The following is a 25488-nucleotide window of genomic DNA, read 5'->3' as shown; positions in this document are numbered from 1 at the left end:
ACCCCGGTCCAAGCTGATCCCGGTGCAGGGAGGGATCCCGGTGCGGGACGGACGCCGGTGCGGGACCGACCCCGGTTCCGGACGACCCCCGTGTGCAGGCACCGACCCCGTCCCGACCCCCCCGCGCCCCCCGGGCCCCGCTCCCGCCCCCGCCCCGTCCCGTCCCGTCGCGTCCCGCGGGGCCGGGGCCGCTCGGGGGCCGGTCGGGGGCCGGTCCCTCCGCCGGGGCGGAGCAGGGGCCGGTCCCGCCGCTCCTCCCGGCCCGACCCGGCGGGACCGAGACCGGTGCGTGGGGCGGTGGTGAGGTGTGTGTGGAGGGGGGGGGGGGGGGGGGGGCTTGTGGGGGGGGGGGGTTCCGCGTGTCCCGCCGCCCCCCGCGCCGTGTCCGCCGTGGGGGGTTTCTCTCCCCCCGGTGCGTTGCTGAATGGAAAAGCCGTGACTCAGGCGTGTGTCATCGCCGGCGGCGGCAGCGCCGGGATATAAGGGGCGGCGCGGAGCCGGGGCGTCACGCGGGGACACACGGACACGCTCCCGCCGCCACGCGGAGCCACGGGCGGCCGCTCCCACTCGAGTCCCCGCTGACGCCTCGGCGGCTCCTCCCGCCGGTGTTATCGTTGGAGTGGTTGGAGGGGGGGGGGGGGGGAGCGTGGGAGTGGGAGCGTGGGTGTGAGTGGGAGCGTGTCAGGGTGAGTGGGAGAGTGTCCGTGACCGTGGGAGAGTGTCCGTGAGAGGGTAAGTGGGAGCGTGAGAGTGGGAGCGTGTCACGGAGTGTGGCCGTGAGAGGGGGAGGGTGTCACTCTGAGTGTGAGCGTGGGTGCGAGCGGGAGTGGGAGCGTGTCCGTGGGACCGCGAGTGTCTCAGGGAGTGGGGCAGTGCGAGTGGGAGCGTGGCCGTGACAGTGGGAGCGTGTCAGGAAGAGCGCGAGTGGGAGCGCGTCAGCCTGAGTGGGAGCGTGTCAGCGTGTCCGTGGGAGCGTGAGTGGGGACACGGCAGCGTGAGCGTGGCCGTGAGTGTGTAAGGGCGCGTGCAAGCCCCTCGCACGGCAGCAGGGCCCCCCCTCCCCCCCCCCACGGTCCCGGCCCCGCCGCGGGTGGGTCCCGCAGGTGCGAAGGGCCCCGTCCCGCCCCGTGGGGACCCCGGGGAAGGACCCTCCCGCCCCGCCATGACAAGTAAGTGCCGCCTCGACGCGGGTGGGGGGGAGACACGCGTGGGGGGGGTGGGGGAGAGGAGCGGGCGAGCCCCGGGGCACCGGGACCGGGCAGCTCCGTGCCTCCCCCGCCGCTTCTCTACCCCCCCCCACCCCGGGGTGGGGGGCGTGGGGGGTGTCCGCGGGTGGATCCCGCTCCCCCCAATACACACCCCCCCACACACACACACACCCACCCCACGGCCGCGGCGGGACCGGGCGCGTCCATCCCCGCCGCCTCGGGGCGCGGGCAGCTGCCGCCGCGCCTCAAACCGCAAACGGCCCCGGCGCACCTGCCCGCCCGCGGCGGCCGCGCCTCCGTGGGGAGGGGGTGAGTGGGTGGGTGTCGCGTGGACACGCGTGGACACCGGCCGCAGAGGTGTGAAGGCGCGCGCGGGGCGGGGGGTGGGGGTGGGAGGGGTGGGGGGGGTGTCCCGCGTGGACACGGTGTCACGCGCGGACGGGGGTGTGCGGGCTCGCACACACGCACACAGAGGACCCCCCCCCCCCTCTCCCCGTGCGGGTGGGCCCCCCACTCGCGGGGGCTCCCCAGGTGCCGCCCGCCCCTGACTCACCCCGCATCACTCTTTCCAGCCCGGACCTCACAGGACGGCGCCCGCCGCCGCCCCCCGCCCCCCGCCCGCCGCCCCCCCGGGACGGGACCGGACGGGACGGGACGGGACGGACACCCCCCCGCCCACGCTGCCCCGGGAGCCCCAGATCCCGGGAGCTCCGGGAGCCCCCAGCCCCGGCATCCCCGGGAATACCGGGAGGGAGCACCGGGATCCCGCAGCCCACCGCTGCTACCGGGGCACCGGTCCCGGGAACCCCAAATTTCGGGAGCTCTGGGATCCCCCATCCCTGGGAGCACCGGGATCCGCAGGATCTTCCAGCCCCGGGATCACCGGGATCCCCCAGCCCCGGGAGTCCCGGGAACCCCGGCAATCCCGGGAGCACCGCGGTGCCCCAGCCCCGGGATCCCCGGTAGCTCCGCGTCCCGGGATCCCCAGTCCTGGCATTCCCGGGAGCCCCCAGCCCCGGGACGCCCGGTAATCCCGGTAGCACCGGGATGCCCCAGCCCCGGGATCCCCAAATTCCGAGAGTCCTGGGATCCCCCAGCCCCGGGAGCGCCGGTATCCGGTATCCCTCATCCCCGGCAGCCCCGGGAGACCCGGGAGCTCCGGGATCCCCCAGACCCGGGAGTCCCGGGAACCCCGGGATCCCTCAATCCCGGCATCCCCGGGAGCACCGGGAGCTCTCAGTCCGGGGATCCCCCAGCCCCGGGAGCACCGGGAGCCCCCGGTCCCGGGTTCCCCATCCCCGGCATCCCCAGGATCCCGCAGCACCGGCAGCTCCGGGACCTCCGGGAGCTCCCAGCCCCGGTATCCCCGACATCCCCGACACCCCCGGGAACCCCATCCCCGACATCCCCGACATCCCCGGGACCCCCAGCCCCGGTATCCCCGACATCCACGGGAGCCCCGGCAGCCCCCAGCCCCGCGACACCGGGAACACCGGGAGCCCGGGGGAACCCCGGGAGGCGGATGCGGTTCCTCCCCCCACACCCCACGCGTGTTTCCGTCCCGCAGGTTCGCTGTGGCGGGCGCTGCTGGCGCTGCTGGGGCTGTGGCCGGGGCTGTGGCCGGGGCCGTGCCCGGGGCTGGCGGTCGCCCCCCGCCTGCGCCCCCCGGACCCCCGCGCCGACCTCGACAGCGTCGTCAGCCTGGCCAAGGCCCTGCTCAGCGACACCAAGGCTTTCCTCGCGCTCCTCGTGGGTACCCCCCCCCCACGCCACCCCACGCAGCCCCACGCCACCCCACGGCATGCACCCCCCCCCCCCCCCGCTTAGCCTCATTCCCCTCCCCCGGCTCAACCCCGCCCCCCCCCAGCCCCCCAGCCTCCCCCCAACCCTCTCCCCGCCCCCCCCACGCGTGGTGGGGGTGGTCCCGCGTGGGCTGAACCCACGTCTCGCCGGCAGAAGTCGCGGTTCCCGGCGGAGGGGGAGCACAAGCTGGACTCGCTGCCCGTCCTCTCCATGAGCGCCCCGGAGCTGGCCAACATCCAGGTAGGGTGGCGTGGGGGGACACGGACACGGGTGGGGGGGAACTTGGGGTGCTGAGGTCATTGGGGTGCCCGTGGGTGTGGGAGAGGGGTCCCGTGGGTGTAGGAGTGGGATCCCCGTGGGAGTGTGGACCTTGTGGGTGTGGGAGCAGGGTCGCCCTGGGCTTGGGGTCCCCGTGGGTGTGGGAGTGGGGTCCCTTTGGGTACGGGATCGTGTTCCCCCTGTGTAGGAGCGGATTCCCCGTGGGTGGGAGCGTGTTCCCCGTGGGGTCCCCCCGGTCCTGGGAGTGGGTTCCCCGTGGGTGTGTGTTCCCCGTGGGCGGGGGTGTGTTCCCCGTGGGGTCCCCCTGGGCATGGTAGTGTATTCCCCGTGGGTACGGTGTCCCCGTGGGCGGGAGCTTGTTCCCCGTGGGGTCCCCGCCGTCCTGCGAGCAGGTTCCCCGTGGGGTCCCCGCCATCCTGGGAGCAGGTTCCCCGTGGGTATGGGTTCCCCGTGGGGTCCCCGCCGTCCTGGGAGCGGGTTCCCCGTGGGTACGGGTTCCCCGGGAGGGGGGGGGGCCGTGTTCCCCGGGCGTGGCAGCGGGTTCCCGCGGGTGGGAGCGGGTTCCCCCGCCACGGGCGCGGCCCTGACGTGCGGCGCAGGCGGCGGGGGCGCTGGGGCGGCTGAGCGGGGACCTGCAGCGGTACCAGCGGCACCTGGAGTGGCTGCGGCGGGCGGGGCCGGCGCTGCGGCCGCTGGAGCCCGAGCTGGGAGCCCTGCAAGCCCGCCTGGACCGGCTGCTGCGGCGGCTGGACCACCTGGTAGGCGGGGCTCCGAGGGGGGGGGGCGGGGCTCCGGGGGGCGGGGCTTCTGCCGGTTGCGGTGAGGGCGCTGGGATGAGGCTGGCGGGGAAAGAGGCGGGGCTTCGGCCGCCTCGAACACCTGGTGGGAGGGGCTTCAAGGGGGGCGGGGCTTCGGGGGGGCGGGGTGAGGGGCTCTGGGATGAGGCTGGTGGGGAAAAAGGCGGGGCTCCGGCGAGGGGGCGGGGCCGGTGAGGGCGGAGAGCGGGCTGGAGGGGCGGGGCCTGGCTGACGGGGCGCGGCTTCTGGTGTTAATGTAGGGGCGGGGCTTCTGCCAGGAGGGGCGGGGCCTGTCTGCCTGGGGGCGTGGCTTGCTCACCGCAAGCACCTGTCTGGAAGGGAGGCGGGGGCAAGCGCGGAGGGGGCGGGGCCGCTGCGGCAGGGGGCGCGTCCCTCGCGGAGGGGCGGAGCTCCCGCGCCGGCTGGGGCGTGTCCTTTGCCAACGGGGCGTGGCTTCCCCCGCTATCCCTTCCCTGGCGCCGCGCCTCCCCCCCCCCCCCCGCCCACGCGTGTCCCCCCCCCCCCCCACGCGTGTCCCCCCCGCCCACGCGTGTCCCCCGTCCCCAGCTGGCCCGCCTGAGCCTGGCCCGCCCCAGCGCCCCGCAGCCGCCGCTGCCCGCCCCCAGCTCGCCCTGGGCGGCCGTGCAGGCCGGCCACGCCATCTTCCACAGCCTCCACCTCTACCTGGACTGGGCCTCCCGCGCCCTCGTCCTGCTGCGCAACAAGCTGTGACGCCGCCGCCCCCCTAATTTATTGTTATTTATTAGCCTTATCATATTGCCCTCCTTATTTTATTGTTAATTATTATTATTAATTAATATTACCCCCCCCCCGCCCGCTCCCGGGGACCCCCCGACGCTCAGGGACCCCTCCCCCGCGGGCCGCCGTAATTTATTGACTCGGGCCCCAGCTCGGCCCCTTTTTTTAATCTTTTTTTTTTTAAAGAGAAAATAAATATAAACTTGTTTTTGGAAGAAAACAATAAAAAAATATAAAGTTTGAAGGTGACGCAGCGTCTGCACGGGGGGGTGGGGGGAGGGGGCAGGGGATGGGGGTGGAGGGAGGTAGGGAAGGAGGGTGCAGGCAGGGATGGAGGGTGCAGGCAGGGGTGCAGGCAGGGATGGAGGGTGCAGGCAGGGAAGGAGGGAAGCAGGCAGGGATACAGACAGGGAAGGAGGGTGCAGGCAGGGGTGCAGGCAGGGAAGCAGGCAGGGATGCAGGGAAGCAGGCAGGGGTGCAGGCAGGGATGGAGGGTGCAGGCAGGGGTGCAGGCAGGGATGCAGGCAGGGATGGAGGGAAGCAGGCAGGGATACAGACAGGGAAGGGGGGTGCAGGCAGGGGTGCAGGCAAGGAAGGAGGGAAGGAGGCAGGGATGCAGGCAGGGGTGCAGGCAGGGATGGAGGGTGCAGGCAGGGGTGCAGGCAGGGAAGGAGGGAAGGAGGCAGGGATGCAGGCAGGGATGGAGGGTGCAGGCAAGGGTGCAGGCAGGGAAGGAGGGAAGGAGGCAGGGATGCAGGCAGGGATGGAGGGTGCAGGCAAGGGTGCAGGCAGGGATGCAGGCAGGGCAAGGGTGCAGGCAGGGATGCAGGCAGGGGTGGAGGGTACAGGCAGGGGTGCAGGCAGGGGTGGAGGGTGCAGGCAGGGTGCAGGCAGGGGTGCAGGCAGGGATTGGGGACAAAGCGGGGCAGGAGGACGTGAGGGACGGGATGCGGGGCAGGAGATGGGGCATGGGGGGGGCAGGAGGAGGTGGGGGGCAGGGGGACAAAGGGGGGGGCAGGAGATTGGGGACAAGTGGGACTCACTGTCCCCCCCATCCCACTGCACCCCAAGTGAATGGGGGGGGGGGGGTCTTGGGACCCCCGGGGGACCCCAGGTGCTGCTGGGACACACACACACACACAGAGATTATTAAAACCTGGTGGAATAAACCCAAACTGCATGACCTTTGGGGGGGGGGGGGGAGCGCGGCCCCCCAGGCCCCCCCCAACAGAGCAGCTTTATTGAGACACCAACCGTGATGCCCCGCCCCCATCCTGGAGGGGCCCGATCCTGGGGGGACGCCCTCCCGATCTAACCACTACGCCCTCCCTTGTCGGTGGGGACCCCCCCCACCCCCCCGGCACCGCTCAGGGGTCAGCGGGGGGCTGGGGGGGGGGGGGGTCAGGGTGGGGGGGTCCTGGGGGGTCCCAGGGGGGGTCTCCTCCTCGGGGGAGTCCTGGGGGGGGGTCCCGGGCAGGGGGCTGAGGGTGGGGGGGGGCTGCGGGGGGGGGTCCCAGGGGAAGGTGACCCCCAGCCCGGCCATGCGCTCCCGGTAGACCCGGTCGAAGCGGGCGCTCTGCTCCGCCGTCAGGTGATTCTTCCAGTCCCCGGAGATCCCTGGGGGCACACGGGGCGATGACCCCCCCCCCCGGAACCCCCCATAGCCCTTGGGAACCCCCAACGCCCCCCCCCCGAACCCCCCATAGCCCTGAGGAACCCCTCGAGCTCCCAGGGACCCCCCCAGACCCTCCTGGACCCCCCATTCCCAGTGCCCCCCCCCAACTCCCCACCCTGTTCCCAGTGCCCCCAGTTCCCTGGTGCCCCCCCCCCAATCCTGTTCCCAATGTCCCTGATGCCCGTGTCCCCCAGCTTGTCCCTGTCCCCATCCCCTTGTCCTGACGTCCCTGTCCCCATGTCCCAAGGTCCCCGTTGCCATCGCCACTTCTCCCTCCCTACGTCCACGTCCCCGTCCCCATGTCCCTGTCCATGTCCCACTGTCCCCGTGTCCCCATCCCCGTGTCCCTGTCCCCAGGTCCCCTTGTCCCCATCCCCATGTCTCCATTCCTGTCCCCACGTCTCCTTGTCCCCATCCCCACATCCTCATCCCCCTGTCCCCGTCCTTGTCCCCCTGTCCCCTTGCCCACACCCCCATCCCCACATCCCCAGGTCCCCATCCCCAGGTCCCCTTGTCCCCATCCCCTTGTCCCCATCCCCATGTCCCCCCTGTCCCCACCCTTGCGCAGGAAGGGGGCCGTGCCACGTGTTGTTGTCCCTGTCCCCGTGTCCCCATCCCCACGTCCCCATGTCCCCATCCCCATGTCCTTGTCCCCAGGTCCCCTTGTCCCCATCCCCACGTCCCCATGTCCCCATCCCCATGTCCTTGTCCCCAGGTCCCCTTGTCCCCATCCCCACGTCCTTGTCCCCATGTCCCTGTCCCCATTCCCACGTCCCCATCCCTGTCCCCACGTCTCCATCCCTGTCCCCACGTCCTCATCCTTGTCCCCCTGTCCCCTTGCCCACACCCCCATCCCCACATCCCCAGGTCCCCGCGTCCCCATCCCCAGGTCCCCGCGTCCCCTCGTCCCCCCTGTCCCCACCCTTGCGCAGGAAGGGGCCGCGCCGCAGGTCGAGGATGAAGAGGGGGGAGAGGCTGAAGTTGCTCATGCGGTTGCGGCTCATGGCGGCGAAGGAAGCGTTGGCCACCACCGCGTCCAGCGCCTCCGCGCTCAGCCCCCGCCCCAGGAAGGCGCAGAGGCGCTCCACGCTGCCGCGCAGGTCCTGGGGGGACACGGGGGGACACGGGGGGACATCAGGGACGTGGGGGGACATGGGGACACACGGGGGGACACCAGAGATGTGAGGGATACCGGGGGACATCGGGGACATGGGGGGACACAGGGATGCTCCACGCTGCCGCGCAGGTCCTGGGGGGACACGGGGGGACACGGGGACACGGGGGGGACATGGGGACACGGGGGGGACATCAGGGACGTGGGGGGACATGGGGACACAGGGGGGCACCAGAGATGTGAGGGATACCGGGGGACATCGGGAACATGGGGGGACACAGGGATGCTCCACGCTGCCGCGCAGGTCCTGGGGGGGGACACGGGGGGACACGGGGGGACATCAGGGACGTGGGGGGACATGGGGACACACGGGGGGACACCAGAGATGTGAGGGATACCGGGGGACATCGGGGACATGGGGGGACACAGGGATGCTCCACGCTGCCGCGCAGGTCCTGGGGGGACACGGGGGGACACGGGGACACGGGGGGGACATGGGGACACGGGGGGGACATCAGGGACGTGGGGGGACATGGGGACACAGGGGGGCACCAGAGATGTGAGGGATACCGGGGGACATCGGGAACATGGGGGGACACAGGGATGCTCCACGCTGCCGCGCAGGTCCTGGGGGGGGACACGGGGGGACACGGGGGGACATCAGGGACGTGGGGGGACATGGGGACACACGGGGGGACACCAGAGATGTGAGGGATACCGGGGGACATCGGGGACATGGGGGGACACAGGGATGCTCCACGCTGCCGCGCAGGTCCTGGGGGGACACGGGGGGACATGGGGACACGGGGGGACACCAGAGATGTGAGGGATACCGGGGGACATGGGGACACGGGGGGACATCAGGGACGTGGGGGGACATGGGGACACATGGGGGGACACCAGAGATGTGAGGGATACCGGGGGACATCGGGGACATGGGGGGACACAGGGATGCTCCACGCTGCCGCGCAGGTCCTGGGGGGACACGGGGGGACACGGGGGGACATCAGGGACGTGGGGGGACATGGGGACACATGGGGGGACACCAGAGATGTGAGGGATACCGGGGGACATCGGGGACATGGGGGGACACAGGGATGCTCCACGCTGCCGCGCAGGTCCTGGGGGGACACGGGGGGACATGGGGACACGGGGGGACACCAGAGATGTGAGGGATACCGGGGGACATCGGGGACATGGGGGGACACAGGGATGCTCCACGCTGCCGCGCAGGTCCTGGGGGGACATGGGGGGACACGGGGGGACATCAGGGACATGGGGAGACGTGGGGACACTGGAGACACCAGAGATGTGAGGGATACCGGGGGACATCGGGGACATGGGGGGACACAGAGATGCTCCACGCTGCCGTGCAGGTCCTGGGGGGGGACACGGGGGGACATGGGGGGACACGGGGACATCAGGGACATGGGGGGACATGGGGATGCTCCACGCTGCTGCGCAGGTCCTGGGGGGACACGGGGGGACACGGGGACGCTGGGAAACCCCAGGGACGTGGGGGACACACACAGGGTGTGGGGCACAGAGACGCCCCACGCTGCCACGTGGGTCCTGCCAGGGGGACACCAGGGGACACTGGGAGACACGGGGACACACGTGGGGGACACGGGGGGGGCCAGACCTGCTGCAGCTCCTCGTAGCTGATGCAGAAGAAGTTCTCGCGGCCGCGCAGCTCCAGCCACCCCCGGACGTGCTCGAACCAGGACCCGAAGGGCACTGGGGGGGGCAGGGGGGGCTGGGACCGGCGGGGGGGGGGGGGGGACATGGACGGACACGGGACCCCCAGCCCGGCCCCTCCAGAAACACCCGTGTCCCCCCCAAAACCACTGACACCCCATAGTCCCTCCACGGTGCCCCCCATAGCAGCCCCTATAGCCCCCCCATAGCAACCCCTACAGCCCCCCCATGGTGCCTCCCTGAGCAACCCCTATAGCCCCCCCCCCGTAGTAGCCCTCACAGCCCCACTGACACCCCATAGCCCCCCCGTAGCAACCCATACAGCCCCCCCCGACACCCAGTAGCCCCCCTATGGCCCCATTGACACCCCAGAGCCCACTCATGTCCCCCCCAGCAACCTCTACAGCCCCCCAGGCACCCCATAGCCACCCCATAGCCCCCCCATAGTGCCCCCCATTATCAACCCCTACAGCCCCCCCACTTACACCCCATAGCCCCGCCATAGTGCCCCCCCCCAGCAGCCCCTACAGCCCCACTGACACCCCACAGCTGCTCACCCACAGCACCCCCTACACCAACCCAGCCCCCCAACCTCCCCGCACCCCCCAACCCCCCCCGCGCCCCCCAACCCCCCCGGACCATCTCCCTCCAGGAACTTCTCCAGAAACTGCTCCAGGCTCCCGGGATCCTTGTAGGGCCGGAAAATCCGGGCAAAGTGGTAGAGAGAAACCAGGACGTCCTTGGGGTTCCTCACCGTGTAGATGACCTGGGGTGGGGTGGGGGGGGGACATCCATGGGTCCCACGCGTGGGGACACCCCCCCACCCCCCCCCCGCCGAACCCGACCTTGGCCTTGGAGGTGAAGAAAGCCTTGGGGAAGAGCTGGATGGGGAGGTGGGAGCTGATGAGCCGGGGCCGGGGGTTGCTCCGCGCCCGCCGCAGCCCCAGCACCGTCTCCAGCCAGGGACCCCGGTCCCAGTTGGGCACCGACCGGCACCAGCGCGGGTCCCCGTCGCTGCGGATCAGGCTCAGGATCTCCAGCATCCACACCGTGCCTGGTGGGGGGGGGGGGAGCGGGTCCTCTGGGGTCCCCTGGGGGGCCCTGAGGTCCCTTGGGGGGTCCCTGAGGTCCATTGGGGGGTCCCTTTGGGGTCCCTGACATTCATTGAGGCATCCCTGGGGTCCCTTGGGGGGGCCCTGGGGTCCCTGAGATCCTTTGGGGTCTCCCTGGGGTCCCTTGGGGGGACACTAAGGTCCTTGAGGGGTCCCTGAGGTCCACTGGGGTCTCCCTGGGGTCCCTTGGGGGGACACTAAGGTCCTTGAGGGGTCCCTGGGGTCCCTTGGGGGTCCCTTTGGGGTCCCTGACATTCATTGAGGCATCCCTGGGGTCCCTTGGGGGGGCCCTGGGGTCCCTGAGGTCCCTTGGGGGGACACTAAGGTCCTTGAGGGGTCCCTGAAGTCCATTGGGGTATCCCTGGGGTCCCTTGGGGGGACTCTAAGGTCCTTGAGGGGTCCCTGGGGTCCCTTGGGGGTGCCTTTGGGGTCCCTGAGGTCCTTTGGGGTCTCCCTGGGGTCCCTTGGGGGGACTCTAAGGTCCTTGAGGGGTCCCTGGGGTCCCTTTGGGGTCCCCGAGGTCCATCGGGGTAACCCTGGGGTCCCTTTGGGGGTCTCCGAGGTCCTTAAGGGGTCCCTGGGGTATCCCCAGGGTCATTTGGGGGGTCCCTGGGATCCCTTTGGGAGTCTCTGAGGTCCTTGAGGTCCCTTGGGGGGTCCCTAGGGTCACTTTGGGGTCCCTGAGGTGCATCAGGGTATCCCTAGGGACCCTTTGGGGGGGGTCTCTGAGGTCCTTGAGGGGTCCCTGACATTCATTGAGGCATCCCTGGGGTCCCTTTGGGGGGGTCTCTGAGGTCCTTGAGGGGTCCCTGAGGTCCATTGGGGTCTCCCTGGGGTCCCTTGGGGGGACTCTAAGGTCCTTGAGAGGTCCCTGGGGTCCCTTGGGGGTGCCTTTGGGGTCTCCCTGGGGTCCCTGACATTCATTGAGGCATCCCTGGGGTCCCTTGGGGGGGCCCTGGGGTCCCTGAGATCCTTTGGGGTCTCCCTGGGGTCCCTTGGGGGGACTCTAAGGTCCTTGAGGGGTCCCTGGGGTCCCTTGGGGGTCCCTTTGGGGTCCCTGGGGTCCTTTGGGGGGACTCTAAGGTCCTTGAGGAGTCCCTGGGGTCCCTTTGGGGTCCCCGAGGTCCATCGGGGTAACCCTGGGGTCCCTTTGGGGGTCCCCGAGGTCCTTAAGGGGTCCCTGGGGTATCCCCAGGGTCATTCGGGGGGTCCCTGGGGTCCCTTTGGGAGTCTCTGAGGTCCTTGAGGTCCCTTGGGGGGTCCCTAGGGCCACTTTGGGGTCCCTGAGGTGCATCAGGGTATCCCTAGGGACCCTTTGGGGGGGGGGGGGGGTCTCTGAGGTCCTTGAGGGGTCCCTGGGGTCCACTGGGACATCCCCAGGGTCACTCAGGGGGGTCCCTAGGGACCCTTTGGGCGGGTCTCTGAGGTCCGTGAGGTCCCTTGGGGGGTCCCTGGGGTCCCTTTGGGAAGCTCTAAGGTCCTTGAGGGGTCCCCTGAGGTCCCTTGGGTCCCTTTGGGGGGTCCCCTGGGGAGTCTCGAGGTCCTTGAGGCGTCCCTGAGGTTGCTTGGGGGTCCCTTTGACGTCCCAGGGGTCTACGGGGCGGGGGGATGTGATGTCCCTGATGTCCCTTTGGGGTCCCTGATGTCACTTAGATGTCCTCGATGTCCCTTGTGGCATCCCCAGGGTCCCTTGGGGGGGTCCCAGCAGCCTTCTGGGGAGTCCCTGCGATGATTCCGGTCCCTTTGGGGTCCCTGAGGTCCTGCAGGGTGTGTGTCCCCCCCCCCCCCCCCCCCCGCCGCCTCGGGTCCCCCCCGGGTCCCCCCATGTCCCCTACCCGATTTCTGGTAGGTGACATTGAAGACGTCGTCGTCCTCCACCGGGAAATCACGAGCGGCCTCGAGCCCCCGGGGGGAGTAGAGGAGCCCCGGGAAGGTGATGCCACCATGCTGGAAGTACCCCCGCGACATGGGGGGGGGGACGGGGGGACACGACACGACACCGACGACGACACCCACGCGGGACCGGGACCTGCGTGGTGGTGGGGGGGGTGGGGGGGAACACACACGGTGGGATCACAGGGGGAGGGGACGAACGGAGCGACGGGACCGGCGCTGGAGCCGCCTCCACCCCCCCCCCCGCGGGTCCCGGGGGCCCCACGCGGCGCCGTGGCAACGGGTCCCGTGGGGGGGGACACGGGACAACACGCACGCCCGGTCCCGCGGGGTTGGCCCGGCCCGGCGCCAGGCAACAGCGTGGGGTTGGGGCGGGGGTGGGGGGGGGAGGGCACGGATGGGTCTGGACACGGGGCCGTGGGGCAGCCCCACGGCGGGGCTCACCCGCACCCCCCACCCGCACCCCCGCGGCGGGTCACTGCTCCACGGCCAGCCCACGCGGGGGTCCGAGTCCTGTGGGGCTCCCCCCACACGGCAGCTGCTCCCCCCCCCCCCCCCCCGGCTTCCACGGTCACCCCCCCGCCACGGCCACCCCACGCGGTGGCTGCCTCCCCCCCACACCAGCGCTGTGCCCCCCCCACGCCGGGCCGCGGTCCCCCGTGGAGGGAGCAGCCCCGGTTCCCCCCCCCCCGTACCTGGCAGCACCGCGCGGAGCTGCCGCGATCGCACGGAGCCGCGGCGGGCGGGGCACCGCCTCCCCCACACCCCCCCCCCACACCCGTGGGGCAGCACCGCCCCAGCCCCGCTGCCCCCCCCCCCCCCCCCGCCACCCGTGGGGCGGCACCGCCCCCGCCCCGCCTTGCGCAACACCCCCCCGACCGGTTCCTCCCCTCCCCCGCGGACACGGACCCCGCGTGGGGGCTGGATGCGACCCCCACCCACTCGTGAAAGGTCACAGCCCCCCCCCCCCCGTGGGGTGGGTGGGGGGTGCCCACAGTGGGGGGGGCCAGGGAACAAGCTACTGCCCCCCGCGGCGTGACAGCAAACTGGGGGGGCCACAGGAGACTTGGGTCCACGGGGGGGGGAGTTGAGGTGAAGGGGGGGGTCCCCAAACACAGGCAGTGACCCGGGGGGGGGCACAGGGGGGTCCCCAAACGCAGGCAGTGACCCGGGGGGGGTCCCAAACACAGGCAGTGACCGGGGGGGGGACAGGGGGGGTCCCCAAACACAGGCAGTGGCCGGGGGGGGGGCACGGGGGGGGGTGTCCCCAAACACAGGCAGTGACCGGGGGGGGACAGGGGGGGTCCCCAAACACAGGCAGTGGCCGGGGGGGGGGGCACGGGGGGGGTCCCCAAACACAGGCAGTGGCCGGGCGGGGGCACGGGGGGGGTCCCCAAACACAGGCAGTGGCCGGGGGGGGGTCCCCAAACACAGGCAGTGACCCGGGGGGGGGGGGGGCACGGGGGGGTCCCCAAACACAGGCAGTGACCCGGGGGGGGGGGGGGGCACAGCGGTTTATTGGGGTCTCAGTTCTTGTAGCCCCGACTCGCCCGGCGCCCGCGCGCCCGCTCGAATTTCCGCCCCTTGGAGCGCACGTAGGGCCTGGGGGGGACACGGGGGGGTCAGGGGGGGACCCAGGCATCCAGAACACCCCCCCATGACCCCCCCCAGCACCCAGGAACCCCCCCACGGCCCCCCCCAAGGATCCTGACCCCCCCCCCCCATTTCCCTAGGAATCCCATCACCCAGCAGAGCCCCACTGGGACCCCAGCACCCACCGACCCCCCCCCCCGGACCTCCCCCCCATCACCCCAAAAGAACCCAGGCATGCAGACCCCCCCCCACCCCAACACTCCACAAGGACCCCAATATCTGACACCCCCCCCCACTGAAAGGACCCCAGCATCCAGCCCCCCCAAAAGAGCCCCCCCAGCATCCAGCCCCCCCCATAAAGGGACCCCAACATCCAGGCCCCATTCCCCGCCTCCCCAAGAGCCCCCCCAGCCCCCCCCCAAATGGGACCCCAGCATCCAGACCCCCCCATAAGGGAACCCCAACATCCAAGCCCCACTTCCCCCCCCCCCCCAGGAACTTTCCCAGCACCCAGACCCCCCCAAAACGGAGTGCTGGCATCCAGGCCCCACTCCCCCCCCCCCCCCCCAAAAGAGCCCCCCCCCAGCATCCAGACCCCCCCCAAGGGCCCCCCCACTCACTTGGTGTGGCTGTGGGGGGTCCCGGGCGCCTTCCCAAAGTGCCGATAAACCTCCCGAGCCTTGCGGGGTCCTGCGTGGGGGGGGGGACGGACGACAGACACACGATGACAGACGGAAAGGGGGTCACCCCACGGCCGTGGGGGGGGTCCCCTGGGGTCGGGGGGGGGGGGGGGGCACTCACCGGAGAGCAGGACGGTGCCCTTGCCCTTGGGGGAGGCCATGGCCAGCTGGTCGAAGGTCAGGATGGTGCCCCCCGCCCGCAGGATGCGGGTGCGAGCCCCCCGCGTCACCCGCAGGGCGCAGAGCTGAGGTGGGGAGGAAAAAAAAAAAAAAAAAACCAAACAAAAAACACGGGGTGGGGGGGTGAGCACCAGCCCCGTCCCCGGGGACCCCAGGACCCCCCCCCCACCGCACCGACCTTCAGCTTGGGGACGTCCTGGATGCGGATGTCGTCGGTGACGGTGCCCACCACCACGGCCGTCTTGTCCTCCCGCCCCGGCCGCTTCATCATCCGGATCTGGGGGTGGGGGGGGGGGAAAGGGGGTACTGGGATGGGGGAGGGGGCAGGGGTGCGGGTGTACCCCCCCAACACCCCCCTACAGATACCCAGGGGTGCGGGTGTGACCCCCAACACCCACCCGGGGCACCCAGGGGTCCGGCTGCACCTCCCAAGGACACCCAGGGGTGCGGGTACGACCCCCAACGCCCGGTCCCCGTCCCCCCCCCGGGGCACCCAGGGGCGCGGCTGCGACCCCCAACGTCTTGCCCCCCCCCCCCCCCCCCCCCCGGGGTCCCAGAGCTCATTAGAGAGACTTTTGGGTGCCAAGAGCGCTATTTTGGGGTCCCTGGCTACAGGGCGAGGGGTGCCAGGGCCGCAGAGGCGGCGTTTTGGGGGGGGCCGGGACCCCGCGGAGCCCCCCCCCCCCCCGCCCCGGGCACTCACCATGCGGGACAGGGAGAGGGGCGGCCGGTTGGTCCGGCTCATGAAGAGCCGCTTCAGGATCACCTTGTTGAAGGCCGAGTTCGTCCGCCGGGCCAGGAACCGGTAGAGCTGCGGGAGGCGGAAGCAGCGGGACCGGGGAGGAGGGATCAGCACCGGTGGGAGAGCCCCGCTACCCCGGCGGCCCCCCCCTTCCCCGGGCCCACCTTGACGAGGAGCCGCAGGTAGATGTCCTGGCTCTTGGGCTCCCGGCGCCGGACCTTCCGGTCCCGGTTATGGCGGATATCGATACCCTGAGAGGGGAACGGAGCGGGTCAGGCCGGCGCTAGGCCTCAGCGGGAGCCATCGGGCACCGGCTCCGCCACGGCGCTCCATCGCCGCCGCCATCACGCTCCCCAGGCTCCCTCCAGCCTCCTCCAGCAGCGGCGGCACCGGCCCGGTCCCCCCCGGCGGCGGATGGCGGCGGATGCGCGTTCCCCCCCCCCCCCAGCCCGGACCCACCATGACAGCGGCGGCAGAGGGAGGCAGAAGAAGGAGCGCGCCCCGCGCGGGGGGTTATGGGAGAGCGGGGACCGCTTCCGCCCGGCGACCGGAAGTGGGTGCGCGGGGCCGCTCTGCGCGGCGCCGCTCGATGGTGCGGGAGGACTGCAGCGTCCAATGGGAAGGCGGCGGTCAGCATAGAGACAAGAGAGTCAGGGCTGCGGAGGAGTTTTGCGTTTAATTAGCGTTGTTAATTGGGTTGCAAAGCGGGCAGGCAGCGGGAGGGATAGCGGCGGGACCCTGCCGCTGTCCTGGCGTGTTCCGCGGCCCCGCCGACCCCGCCCGGCCCCGCCGCTCTGAGGCTTTTCTTGGAAAACCGGGCCTTGCCCTCAGCCAAGATGGCTGCCGCGGCCTCGACCCCAGGCAACAGTTGCCATGGCTCCACCGCTCCTATTGGCTGAAGCGTCGTCCCCGCCCCAAGATGACGGCCGTGCCCCCGCCTGGCCCGTAGCGCCCTCAAGAAAGATGGCGCCGCCCCAACGTCACCGCCCGTTGCTCCCCACAGCGGCGCCGCCCTCAACCAACATGCCGGGGCGCGACGGGGCGGGGCGAACGCGGCTACGCCTTCCATTGGCTGCCGGCGGGGGGCTCGGCACCGTGCGATTGGTGCGGCGGGCGGGAGGCGGGGAGCGCTTCCGGGGCGGAGGGCAAGACGGCCGGAGGGGAGAGAGGGCGACAGCGGGACCGGCGCCCGGGGGGGGGGACGCGGGCCCGGGGGGGCCGCCCCAGGGCCCTCCCCGATACGGGGGGCCCATGACAGGGTGGGAGCACTGGGGGGACCGGGGGGGGGGGCGGTTGTAACGGTCTGGGGGGGTGACAACGGCCCTGGGGGGGCAGCACCGGCCGGGGGGGGGGGGCGATACCGGCCTGGAGAGGGCAGTACCGGCCGGGGGGGGGGGGGGCAGCAGGCCCCGGGGGGGGTGACACCGGCCCTGGGGAGGGCAATACCCGCCCTGGGGGGGACAATACCGGCTCTGGGGGGCAGTACCGGCCCGGGGCCCCCCCCCTCGCAGCTCCGCCGCCTCCGGTCCCGCCCCCCCCCCCCCCCCGTCCCGCCCCCCCTTTTCCCCCGCCCCCCCCCCCCGACGGGCGTCGGGCGAGGAGAACGGGACGGGCACCCTGCGCAGGTGGGGGGGGCACCGGGGGATGGAGGCACCGGGGGGGGTCACTGGGATGGGGGGGGGGGCGGTGGGGCACAGGGGGTTGGGGGGCACAGGGGATGGGGGGGCACCGGGCGTGCCCCCCCCCCCTCGTTCCTAACCCCCCCCCCTCTCCCCTCCGCAGGCCCTGGCCGAGCCGCCCCCCCCCGCCCCGATGAACGAGGAGCCGTTGCTGGAGGGGGATTTTGGGGGCCCCCCAGGTGCCGGGGGGGGACCCCGCTTCCACCTCCGCCTGACCCGGACGGAGCTGCAGATCCTGGGGGGGCCCCCGGGGGGGGGTGGTACGGCGGGGGGGGGCGGGGTGCTGCGCCTGGCCGACGTGGTGGGCTGCCACACGCTGCGCGCCCCCTCCCTGCCCGCCGCCGCCTTCTTCGCCGTCTACGCCTACCCCCCCCGCTGCCGGGGGGTCCCGGGGGGGCCCCGGCGCCGCCGCCGAGCCCCCACTTTCCGGGTGGACGCGGCCCCCCACTACGAAGGGAACCGGGCGACGGCCGAGCGCTGGGCCCGTGCCATCCGCTGCCTCGTCCGGGGGCTCCCCCTGCCCCCCCAGGCTGGTAAGGGGGGGGGGGGGTGTGTGCCTGGGAATGGGGGAGTTGGGGGGGGATCCTGGGTGTTAGGGGGAGGGGGCACCCAGGCCTTCAGGGCCCATAGGAATGGGGGTTTGGGGGGGACATCCCCCCCCCCCCCCCAGGAATTGGGGAGGGCACCCCCCAAGGAGTAAGGAGGGGACCCTCAGGGGTGGGGAGGGGGACCCAGGTGTCTGGGGACCCCCCCAGGAGTGGGGAAGGGACCCCCAGGGATGGGGAGGGGCCCCAGGAATTGGGGGACCCCCAGGAATTGGGGAAGGGACCCAGGAGTTTGGGGGATCCCACGTGCCGTAGGGAAGGGGCGTTCGGGCCCTGTGGGAATGGGGAGGGGACCTGGGAATTTGGGGACACCCCCCCACCCCCCCCCAGGGATGGGGAGGGGACCCAGGAGTTTGGGGTGCTGCCCACCCCCTCGGGAGGGGACCCCCGCCCCCCCACCGCAGCCACCGGGGCCGGTCCGGGCTGGTGGAACGAGTCCGGCTGAAAGCCGCCGGCCTGCGGGTGTGGGGTGGGGGCCCCTCGGGGGGGGGTGGGGCGACACCCAGACGCCTGGGTCCCCTCGGGGTACGGTGGGGGGGGTCCCGGGGGTGGGGGATGGGGGTGCCAGACGCCTGGGTCCCTCTCGGGTCTCTGGGGTGGGGACCCAGGAATCCGGGGTGGTTTCTGGGAGGGGGTCCCCAGGGATTTGGGGGGGGGTCCCCAGGGATCTGGGGGGGTCTCCAGGATGGGGGGGGTCTCCAGGCAGGGACCCAGGAGTCCAGGGGGGTCTCTGGGGTGAGGATCCAGGGGTCTGGGGGGTCTCGGGGATGGGGATCCACAAGTCCGGGGGGGTCTCCAGGCAGGGACCCAAGTGTCCGGGGTGGGGATCCAGGAATCTAGGGGGGTCCCCAGGTGGGGGTGTCTCCAGGATGGGGGGGTCTCCAGGCGGGGACCTAGAAGTCTGGAGGGGTCTCTGGGGTGAGGATCCAGGGGTCTGGGGGGTCTCCAGGCAGGGACCCAAGTGTCTGGGGTGGGGATCCAGGGATCTGGGGGGGTCTCCAGGGATCTGGGGGGGTCTCCAGGATGGGGGGGGGGTCTCCAGGTGGGCACCCAGGAGTCCAGGGGGTCTCTGGGGTGAGGATCCAGGAGTCTGGGGGGCCTCCAGGCAGGGACCCAAGTGTCCGGGAGGGAGTCCCCAAGGATTTTGGGGGCATCTCCAGGGATCTGGGGGGGTCTCCAGGATGGGGGGTCTCCAGGCGGGGACCCAGGAGTCTGGGGGGTCTCTGGGGTGAGGATCCAGGGGTCTGGGGGGTCTCCAGGCAGGGACCCAAGTGTCCAGGGTGGGGATCCAGGGATCTGGGGGGGGGGTCCCCAGGGATCTGGGGGGGGGTCCCAGGTGGGGACCCAGGAGTCCAGGGGTCTCTGGGGTGAGGATCCAGGAGTCTGGGGGGTCTCCAGGCAGGGACCCGAGTGTCCGGGAGGGGCTCCCCAGGGATCTGGGGGGTCTCCAGGATGGGGGGGGGGGGTCTCCAGGTGGGGGACCCAGGAGTCCAGGGGGTCTCTGGGGTGGGGATCCAGGGATCTGGGGGGATCCCCAGGGATCTGGGGGGGTCTCCAGGATGGGGGGGGGGTCTCCAGGTGGGGACCCAGGAGTCCGGGGGGTCTCTGGGGTGAGGATCCAGGGGTCTGGGGGGTCTCCAGGCAGGGACCCAAGTGTCCGGGAGGGGGTCCCCAGGGATCTGGGGGGGTCTCCAGGATGGGGGGGTCTCCAGGCAGGGACCCAGGAGTCTGGGGAGGTCTCTGGGGTGAGGATCCAGGGGTCTGGGGGGTCTCCAGGCAGGGACCCGAGTGTCCAGGGTGGGGATCCAGGGATCTGGGGGGGGTCCCCAGGGATCTGGGGGGGGGGGTCCCAGGCGGGGACCCAGGAGTCCGGGGGGTCTCTGGGGTGAGGATCCAGGAGTCTGGGGGTCTCCAGGCAGGGACCCAAGTGTCCGGGAGGGGCTCCCCAGGGATCTGGGGGGGTCTCCAGGATGGGGGGGGGGGTCTCCAGGTGGGGACCCAGGAGTCCGGGGGGTCTCTGGGGTGAGGATCCAGGGATCTGGGGGGTCCCCAGGGATCTAGGGGGGTCTCCAGGATGGGGGGGGGGGTCTCCAGGCAGGGACCCAGGAGTCCAGGGGGTCTCTGGGGTGGGGATCCAGGGATCTGGGGGGATCCCCAGGGATCTGGGGGGGTCTCCAGGATGGGGGGGGGGGTCTCCAGGTGGGGACCCAGGAGTCCGGGGGGTCCTCTGGGGTGAGGATCCAGGGATCTGGGGGGGTCCCCAGGGATCGGGGGGGGTCTCCAGGATGGGGGGGGGTCTCCAGGCAGGGACCCAGGAGTCCGGGGGGTCTCTGGGGTGAGGATCCAGGGATCTGGGGGGGTCCCAGGGATCGGGGGGGGTCTCCAGGATGGGGGGGGTGTCTCCAGGTGGGGACCCAGGAGTCCAGGGGGTCTCTGGGGTGAGGATCCAGGGGTCTGGGGGGTCTCCAGGCAGGGACCCAAGTGTCCAGGGTGGGGATCCAGGGATCTGGGGGGGGGTCCCCAGGGATCTGGGGGGGGGGTCCCAGGTGGGGACCCAGGAGTCCGGGGGGTCTCTGGGGTGAGGATCCAGGAGTCTGGGGGGTCTCCAGGCAGGGACCCAAGTGTCCGGGAGGGGGTCCCCAGGGATCTGGGGGGGTCTCCAGGATGGGGGGGGGGGGTCTCCAGGTGGGGACCCAGGAGTCCAGGGGGTCTCTGGGGTGAGGATCCAGGGGTCTGGGGGGTCTCCAGGCAGGGACCAAGTGTCCGGGAGGGGGTCCCCAGGGATCTGGGGGGGTCTCCAGGATGGGGGGGGGTCTCCAGGCAGGGACCCAGGAGTCTGGGGAGGTCTCTGGGGTGAGGATCCAGGGGTCTGGGGGGTCTCCAGGCAGGGACCCGAGTGTCCCAGGGTGGGGATCCAGGGATCTGGGGGGGGTCCCCAGGGATTTGGGGGGGGGGGGTCCCAGGCGGGGACCCAGGAGTCCGGGGGTCTCCGTCCCGCAGAAATCCTGCCGGAGCCGCGGCGGCGGCGGCTGCTGCTGCTGCTGAACCCCTTTGGGGGCCGGGGCCAGGCCCTGAGCTGGTGCCAGACCCACGTCCTGCCCATGATCACCGAGGCCGACATCAGCTTCAACCTCATCCAGACCGGTGCGGGGGGGCTGGGGGGGCGGGGGGGCACCGGGCAGGGGGGCTGGGGTGCCGGGCAGCGGCCATAGGGGCTGGGAGGGCTATAGGGGGGCCTTGGGGTGCTCTGGGGGGCTGTGGGGTGCTCTCTGGGGGGCTGGGGACCTGGACTGGGGGCTGTGGGGGGCTCGGGGGGGGGCACTGGGGGGGCATGGGGGGGCAGAGGGCTCTGGGGTCCAGGGCAGGGGGCCTGGGGGGTGCAGACAGCAGCTATAGGGGCTGGGGGGGACAAGAGAGGCTATGGGGGCTGGGGAGGGCTATAGGGGGGCCATGGGGTGCTCTGGGGGGCTGTGGGGTGCTCTGGGGCACCATGGGGTGCTCTCTGGGGGGCTGGGGACCTGGGCTGGGGGGGGCTTGGGGGGGTGGGGGGGCAGAGGGCTCTGGGGGTCCAGGGCAGGGGGCCTGGGGGGTGCCAGACAGCAGCTATAGGGGCTGGGGGGGACAAGAGAGGCTATAGGGGGGCCTTGGGGTGCTCTGGGGGCTGTGGGGTGCTCTGGGGCACCATGGGGTGCTCTCCGGGGGGGCTGGGGACCTGGACTGGGGAGGCTTGGGGGGGGCAGACGGCTCTGGGGGTCTGGGGCAGGGGGCCTGGGGGTGCCAGACAGCAGCTATAGGGGCTGGGAGGGCTATAGGGGGGCTGTGGGGCGCTCTCCGGGGGGCTGGGGACCTGGACTGGGGCTGTGGGGGGCTCGGGGGGGGGCACTGGGGGGGCATGGGGGGGCAGAGGGTTCTGGGGGTACGGGGCAGGGGGCCTGGGGGGTGCTGGGCAGCGGCTATGGGGCTGGGGAGGGCTATAGGGGGGCCATGGGGTGCTCTGGGGGGCTGTGGGGTGCTCTGGGGCACCATGGGGTGCTCTCTGGGGGGCTGGGACCTGGGCTGGGGGGGGCTTGGGGGGGTGGGGGGGGGCAGAGGGCTCTGGGGGTCCAGGGCAGGGGGCCTGGGGGGTGCCAGACAGCAGCTATAGGGGCTGGGGGGGGACAAGAGGGGCTATAGGGGGGCCGTGGGGTGCTCTGGGGCACCATGGGGTGCTCTCCGGGGGGGCTGGGGAACTGGACTGGGGGCTGTGGGGGGCTCGGGGGGGGGCACTGGTGGGGCATGGGGGGGCAGAGGGCTCTGGGGGTCCAGGGCAGGGGGCCTGGGGGGTGCTGGGCAGCGGCTATAGGGGCTGGGGGGGACAAGAGGGGCTATAGGGGGGCCGTGGGGTGCTCTGGGGGGGCCGTGGGGTGCTCTGGGGGGCTGTGGGGTGCTCTCCGGGGGGCTGGGGACCTGCGCTGGGGGGGGCTTGGGGGGGTGGGGGTGGCAGAGAGCTCTGGGGGTCTGGGGCAGGGGGCCTGGGGGGTGCCAGACAGCGGCTATAGGGGCTGGAGGAGTACATAGCGGGGTTGTGGGGGGCTCGTGGGGGGGCCTGGGGACCCGGGGTGAGGGTTGGGGGGCTGAGGGGGGGTCAGACAGCGGATAACGGAGCTTGGGGGGGCAAAACGGGCTATGGGGGGGAGCGGGGTGTTCTGGGGGGCCCTGGGCTGGGGGCTCAGAGGGCTCTGGGGGGGTGGGGGTATTGGGGTGGGGGTCTGGGGGACGCCAGGCAGCGGCTGGGGGGGGTTACAGGGGGGTGGGGGGGGGCCCTGGGGGCTGGGCTGGGGGCTTTGGGGGACCCAGGGGGCTGGCGGGGGGCTGGGGGGCAGGACAGGAGGGCTGGGGGGGGCAGACAGCAGCTGTAGGGGCTGGGGGGGTATATGGGGGGGTTGTGGGGGGGGTCTGGGGACCTGGGCTGAGGGTTGGGGGGCTCAGGGGACTGGGGGGGCCAGGGAAGGGTTTGGGGGTCCCTGGGGGGAGGTGGGGGGGTTGGTGGTCTGTGGGGGCCATGGGAGAGTTTGGGGGTCCCTGGGGGGGGGGCAGAGGGGGCTGTGGGGGTCCCTGGGGGCCGTGGTTGATGTGTGCCCCCCCCCCCCCCCCCCCAGAACGGGCGAACCACGCGCGGGAGCTGGTGACGGGGATCAGCCTGGACGAGTGGGACGGGATCGTCACCGTCTCGGGGGACGGGCTCCTCTACGAGGTAACGACACCCCCCCCCCCCCAAAAAAAGGGGACCCAGGCATCCGGGACCCCCCCCCGGCGGGGCACCCAGGCGTCCCGGGGGGGTCCCAGGCTCGTCCCCGGCCCCCGCAGGTGGTGAACGGGCTGATGGACCGGCCGGACTGGGCTGCGGCGCTGAGGATGCCCCTGGGGATCCTGCCCTGCGGCTCCGGCAACGCCCTGGCCGCCGCCATCAACTTCCACGCCGGGTACGGGGACACGGGGGACACGGGGTGACACGGGAGGGACATGAGAGGGACATGGGAGGGACACGGGAGGGACACAGGGGACATGGGGTGACACGGGGACACGGGGGGATGCCCCTGGGGATCCTGCCCTGTGGCTCCGGCAACGCCCTGGCTGCCGCCATCAACTTCCACGCCGGGTACGGGGACACGGGGGACACGGGAGGGACATGAGAGGGACACGGGAGGGACACATCCCCACGCGTGACGTGTCCCCATGCCATGTCCCTGCACGTGACGTGTCCCCGTGCCATGTCCCTGTGCCCCGTCCCCATGCATGACCCGTCCCCATGCCACGTCCCCATGCGTGACGTGTCCCCCTGCCATGTCCCCATGTGTTACACGTCCCCGTGCCATGTCCCTGTGCCCCATCCCCACGCGTGACGTGTCCCCATGCCACGTCCCCACGCGTGACGTGTCCCCGTGCCATGTCCCTGCGCCCCATCCCCACGCCCCGTCCCCACGCGTGACCGTCCCCACGCGTGACCGTCCCGTGTCCCCACCAGGCTGGCCCCGGCTCTGGGCCTCTCCCTGCTGCAGAACTGCGCCGTGCTGCTGTGCCGGGGGACGCCGTCCCCCCTGGACCTGGTGTCGGTGACGACGGCCTCGGGCGCCCGCGTCTTCTCCTTCCTGAGCGTGGCCTGGGGGCTGGTGGCCGACGTGGACATCGAGAGCGAGCGGCTGCGACGCCTGGGCCCGGCGCGCTTCGCCCTGGGCACGGCCGCGCGCCTGCTGGCCCTCCACACCTACCGCGGCCGCCTCTCCTACCTGCCCGCCGTCCCCCGCAGTGCCACCACCGACGCCACCGGTGCCACCGCCGCGGCCACCGCTGCCCCCCTGCCCCGCGCTCTCTCCGACCTGGGGCTCTGCGCGGGGACGCCCAGCGGGCCCGGTACCCCCGAGGGGGATGGCGGGGACTGGGGGGACGCCGGGGACAACCCGGGGCTTGGGGACAACGCCGGGAAGAACGGTGCTGCTGCTGGAGACGTGCCGGTGTGGGGGGACGCCTTGATCCAGGGTGACGCCCCAGGACGCGGGGACACCGCAGGACGTGGGGACATCGCGGTGCAGGGGGACGCCTCCAGCTCCGGGGACTCCTCAAGTGATGGGGTCACCCCAAGGCGTGGGGACACCCCGAGTGACGGGGCCACCAAGGTGCATGGGGACGACTCCAGCTCTGGGGTCACCCTAAGGCATGGGGACACCCCAGGACATGGGGCCACCACGGTGCACGGGGACGCCCCCAGCCCTGGGGACACCCCAAGTGACGGGGCCAACATGGTGCATGGGGTCACCCCAAAAGATGGGGACACCCCAGGACATGGTGCCACCGCCAGCTCTGGGGACGCCCCAAGCGATGGGGCCACCGAGGTCCATGGTGTCACCTCAATGCATGGGGACACCCCCAGTCTTGGGGACACCCCAAGTGATGGGGTCACCCCTACCCCTGGGGTCACCCCCACCCCTGGGGACACCCCCAGCCATGGGGACACCCCAAGCCATGGGGACACCTCAAGCCACGGGGCCACCAAGGTCCATGGTGTCACCTCAAGGCAGGGGGACACCCCCAGCCCCGGTGCCCCCCCAAGAGACGCGTCCCCCCCCGACCCCCCCCCTCCCCCCCGGGCGGCCCAGTTGACGACTTACTGGTGCCACTGGGCCAACCGGTGCCCCCCGGCTGGGTGACGCTGGAGGGGGACTTCGTGCTGGTCCTGGCCATCTACCAGTCGCACCTGGGGGCCGAGCTGGTGGCGGCCCCCCGGGCCCGGCCGGACGACGGCCTCATCCACCTCTGCTACGTGCGGGCGGGGGTCTCGCGGGGGGCCCTGCTGCGGGTGCTGCTGGCCATGGCGCGGGGCGGGGGGGGGGACGCGGCCACCGCCGGACCCCCCTTGGCCCGCGTCCCCGCCCGCGCCTTCCGCCTGGAGCCCCTGACGCCCCGGGGGGTGCTGACGGTGGACGGGGAGCGGGTGGAGTACGGACCCCTCCAGGGGCAGATCCACCGCGGGCTGGCCCGGCTCCTCACCCCCGCCCCCCCCTGAGGGGACACGGGGGGACACGGGGGACCCCCGGGGCCGGGGGGGGGGGGCCGGGGGGGGGGAGCCGGGGGGACCCAGGCAGTCGGGGGACGCCGAGGGACCCAAGGACCTGGGGGGACCAGGGGGGTCGGGGG

At 72.5% G+C, this 25488-nt stretch overlaps 4 protein-coding genes across 4 annotated transcripts; 2 read left to right on the top strand and 2 right to left on the bottom strand.

Annotated features, from left to right (window-relative positions):
* The first annotated feature begins 522 nt into the window (after positions 1–522).
* On the top strand, positions 523–5084 carry IL11 (interleukin 11). The gene is made up of 5 exons (XM_075489492.1): positions 523–1169; positions 2776–2957; positions 3165–3251; positions 3890–4048; positions 4655–5084. Exons 1-5 carry the CDS (start codon positions 1163–1165, stop codon positions 4817–4819), a joined length of 600 nt encoding a protein of 199 aa, XP_075345607.1. The 5' UTR covers positions 523–1162; the 3' UTR covers positions 4820–5084.
* A 1080-nt stretch (positions 5085–6164) lies between these two features.
* Positions 6165–12425, bottom strand: SULT2B1 (sulfotransferase family 2B member 1). Its single transcript, XM_075489486.1, has 6 exons — positions 12281–12425; positions 10179–10387; positions 9973–10099; positions 9278–9372; positions 7444–7624; positions 6165–6463 (listed from the first exon to the last, which is right to left on the bottom strand). Exons 1-6 carry the CDS (start codon positions 12411–12413, stop codon positions 6165–6167), a joined length of 1044 nt encoding a protein of 347 aa, XP_075345601.1. The 5' UTR covers positions 12414–12425.
* A 1412-nt stretch (positions 12426–13837) lies between these two features.
* RPL18 (ribosomal protein L18) lies at positions 13838–16147 on the bottom strand. The gene is made up of 7 exons (XM_075489487.1): positions 15993–16147; positions 15698–15784; positions 15495–15602; positions 14970–15068; positions 14733–14856; positions 14552–14621; positions 13838–13940 (listed from the first exon to the last, which is right to left on the bottom strand). Exons 1-7 carry the CDS (start codon positions 15993–15995, stop codon positions 13865–13867), a joined length of 567 nt encoding a protein of 188 aa, XP_075345602.1. The 5' UTR covers positions 15996–16147; the 3' UTR covers positions 13838–13864.
* A 531-nt stretch (positions 16148–16678) lies between these two features.
* On the top strand, positions 16679–25405 carry SPHK2 (sphingosine kinase 2). The gene is given in 7 exon segments (XM_075489483.1): positions 16679–16792; positions 17316–17745; positions 20818–20961; positions 22956–23050; positions 23164–23279; positions 23822–24821; positions 24824–25405. Coding segments are annotated over 6 exon segments (2289 nt in total). The 5' UTR covers positions 16679–16792; positions 17316–17345; the 3' UTR covers positions 25358–25405.
* The last annotated feature ends 83 nt before the right edge of the window (positions 25406–25488 follow it).

Source organism: Mycteria americana, unplaced genomic scaffold, assembly GCF_035582795.1.
Source record: "Mycteria americana isolate JAX WOST 10 ecotype Jacksonville Zoo and Gardens unplaced genomic scaffold, USCA_MyAme_1.0 Scaffold_158, whole genome shotgun sequence".
Lineage (NCBI taxonomy): Eukaryota > Metazoa > Chordata > Aves > Ciconiiformes > Ciconiidae > Mycteria > Mycteria americana.
Note: the sequence above shows the minus strand (reverse complement) of the source record. Positions and strands in the feature narration are given on the sequence as shown.

What these genes read in the sequence shown, in the direction of transcription:
- IL11 (XM_075489492.1), top strand. An exon ending in CGGAGCTGGCCAACATCCAG is followed by an intron (nt 3,252 to 3,889) that starts GTAGGGTGGCGT and finishes CGTGCGGCGCAG; the next exon opens with GCGGCGGGGGCGCTGGGGCG. An exon ending in TGCGGCGGCTGGACCACCTG is followed by an intron (nt 4,049 to 4,654) that starts GTAGGCGGGGCT and finishes CCCCGTCCCCAG; the next exon opens with CTGGCCCGCCTGAGCCTGGC.
- RPL18 (XM_075489487.1), bottom strand. An exon ending in ACCTGCGGCTCCTCGTCAAG is followed by an intron (nt 15,603 to 15,697) that starts GTGGGCCCGGGG and finishes CGCCTCCCGCAG; the next exon opens with CTCTACCGGTTCCTGGCCCG. An exon ending in AGGACGTCCCCAAGCTGAAG is followed by an intron (nt 14,857 to 14,969) that starts GTCGGTGCGGTG and finishes TCCCCACCTCAG; the next exon opens with CTCTGCGCCCTGCGGGTGAC.
- SULT2B1 (XM_075489486.1), bottom strand. Translation starts at nt 12,413, where the DNA reads ATGTCGCGGGGGTACTTCCAGCATGGTGGCATCACCTTCCCGGGGCTC. An exon ending in GAAGTTCCTGGAGGGAGATG is followed by an intron (nt 9,373 to 9,972) that starts GTCCGGGGGGGT and finishes TGCCCCCCCCAG; the next exon opens with TGCCCTTCGGGTCCTGGTTC. An exon ending in GCTACGAGGAGCTGCAGCAG is followed by an intron (nt 7,625 to 9,277) that starts GTCTGGCCCCCC and finishes GTGTCCCCCCAG; the next exon opens with GACCTGCGCGGCAGCGTGGA.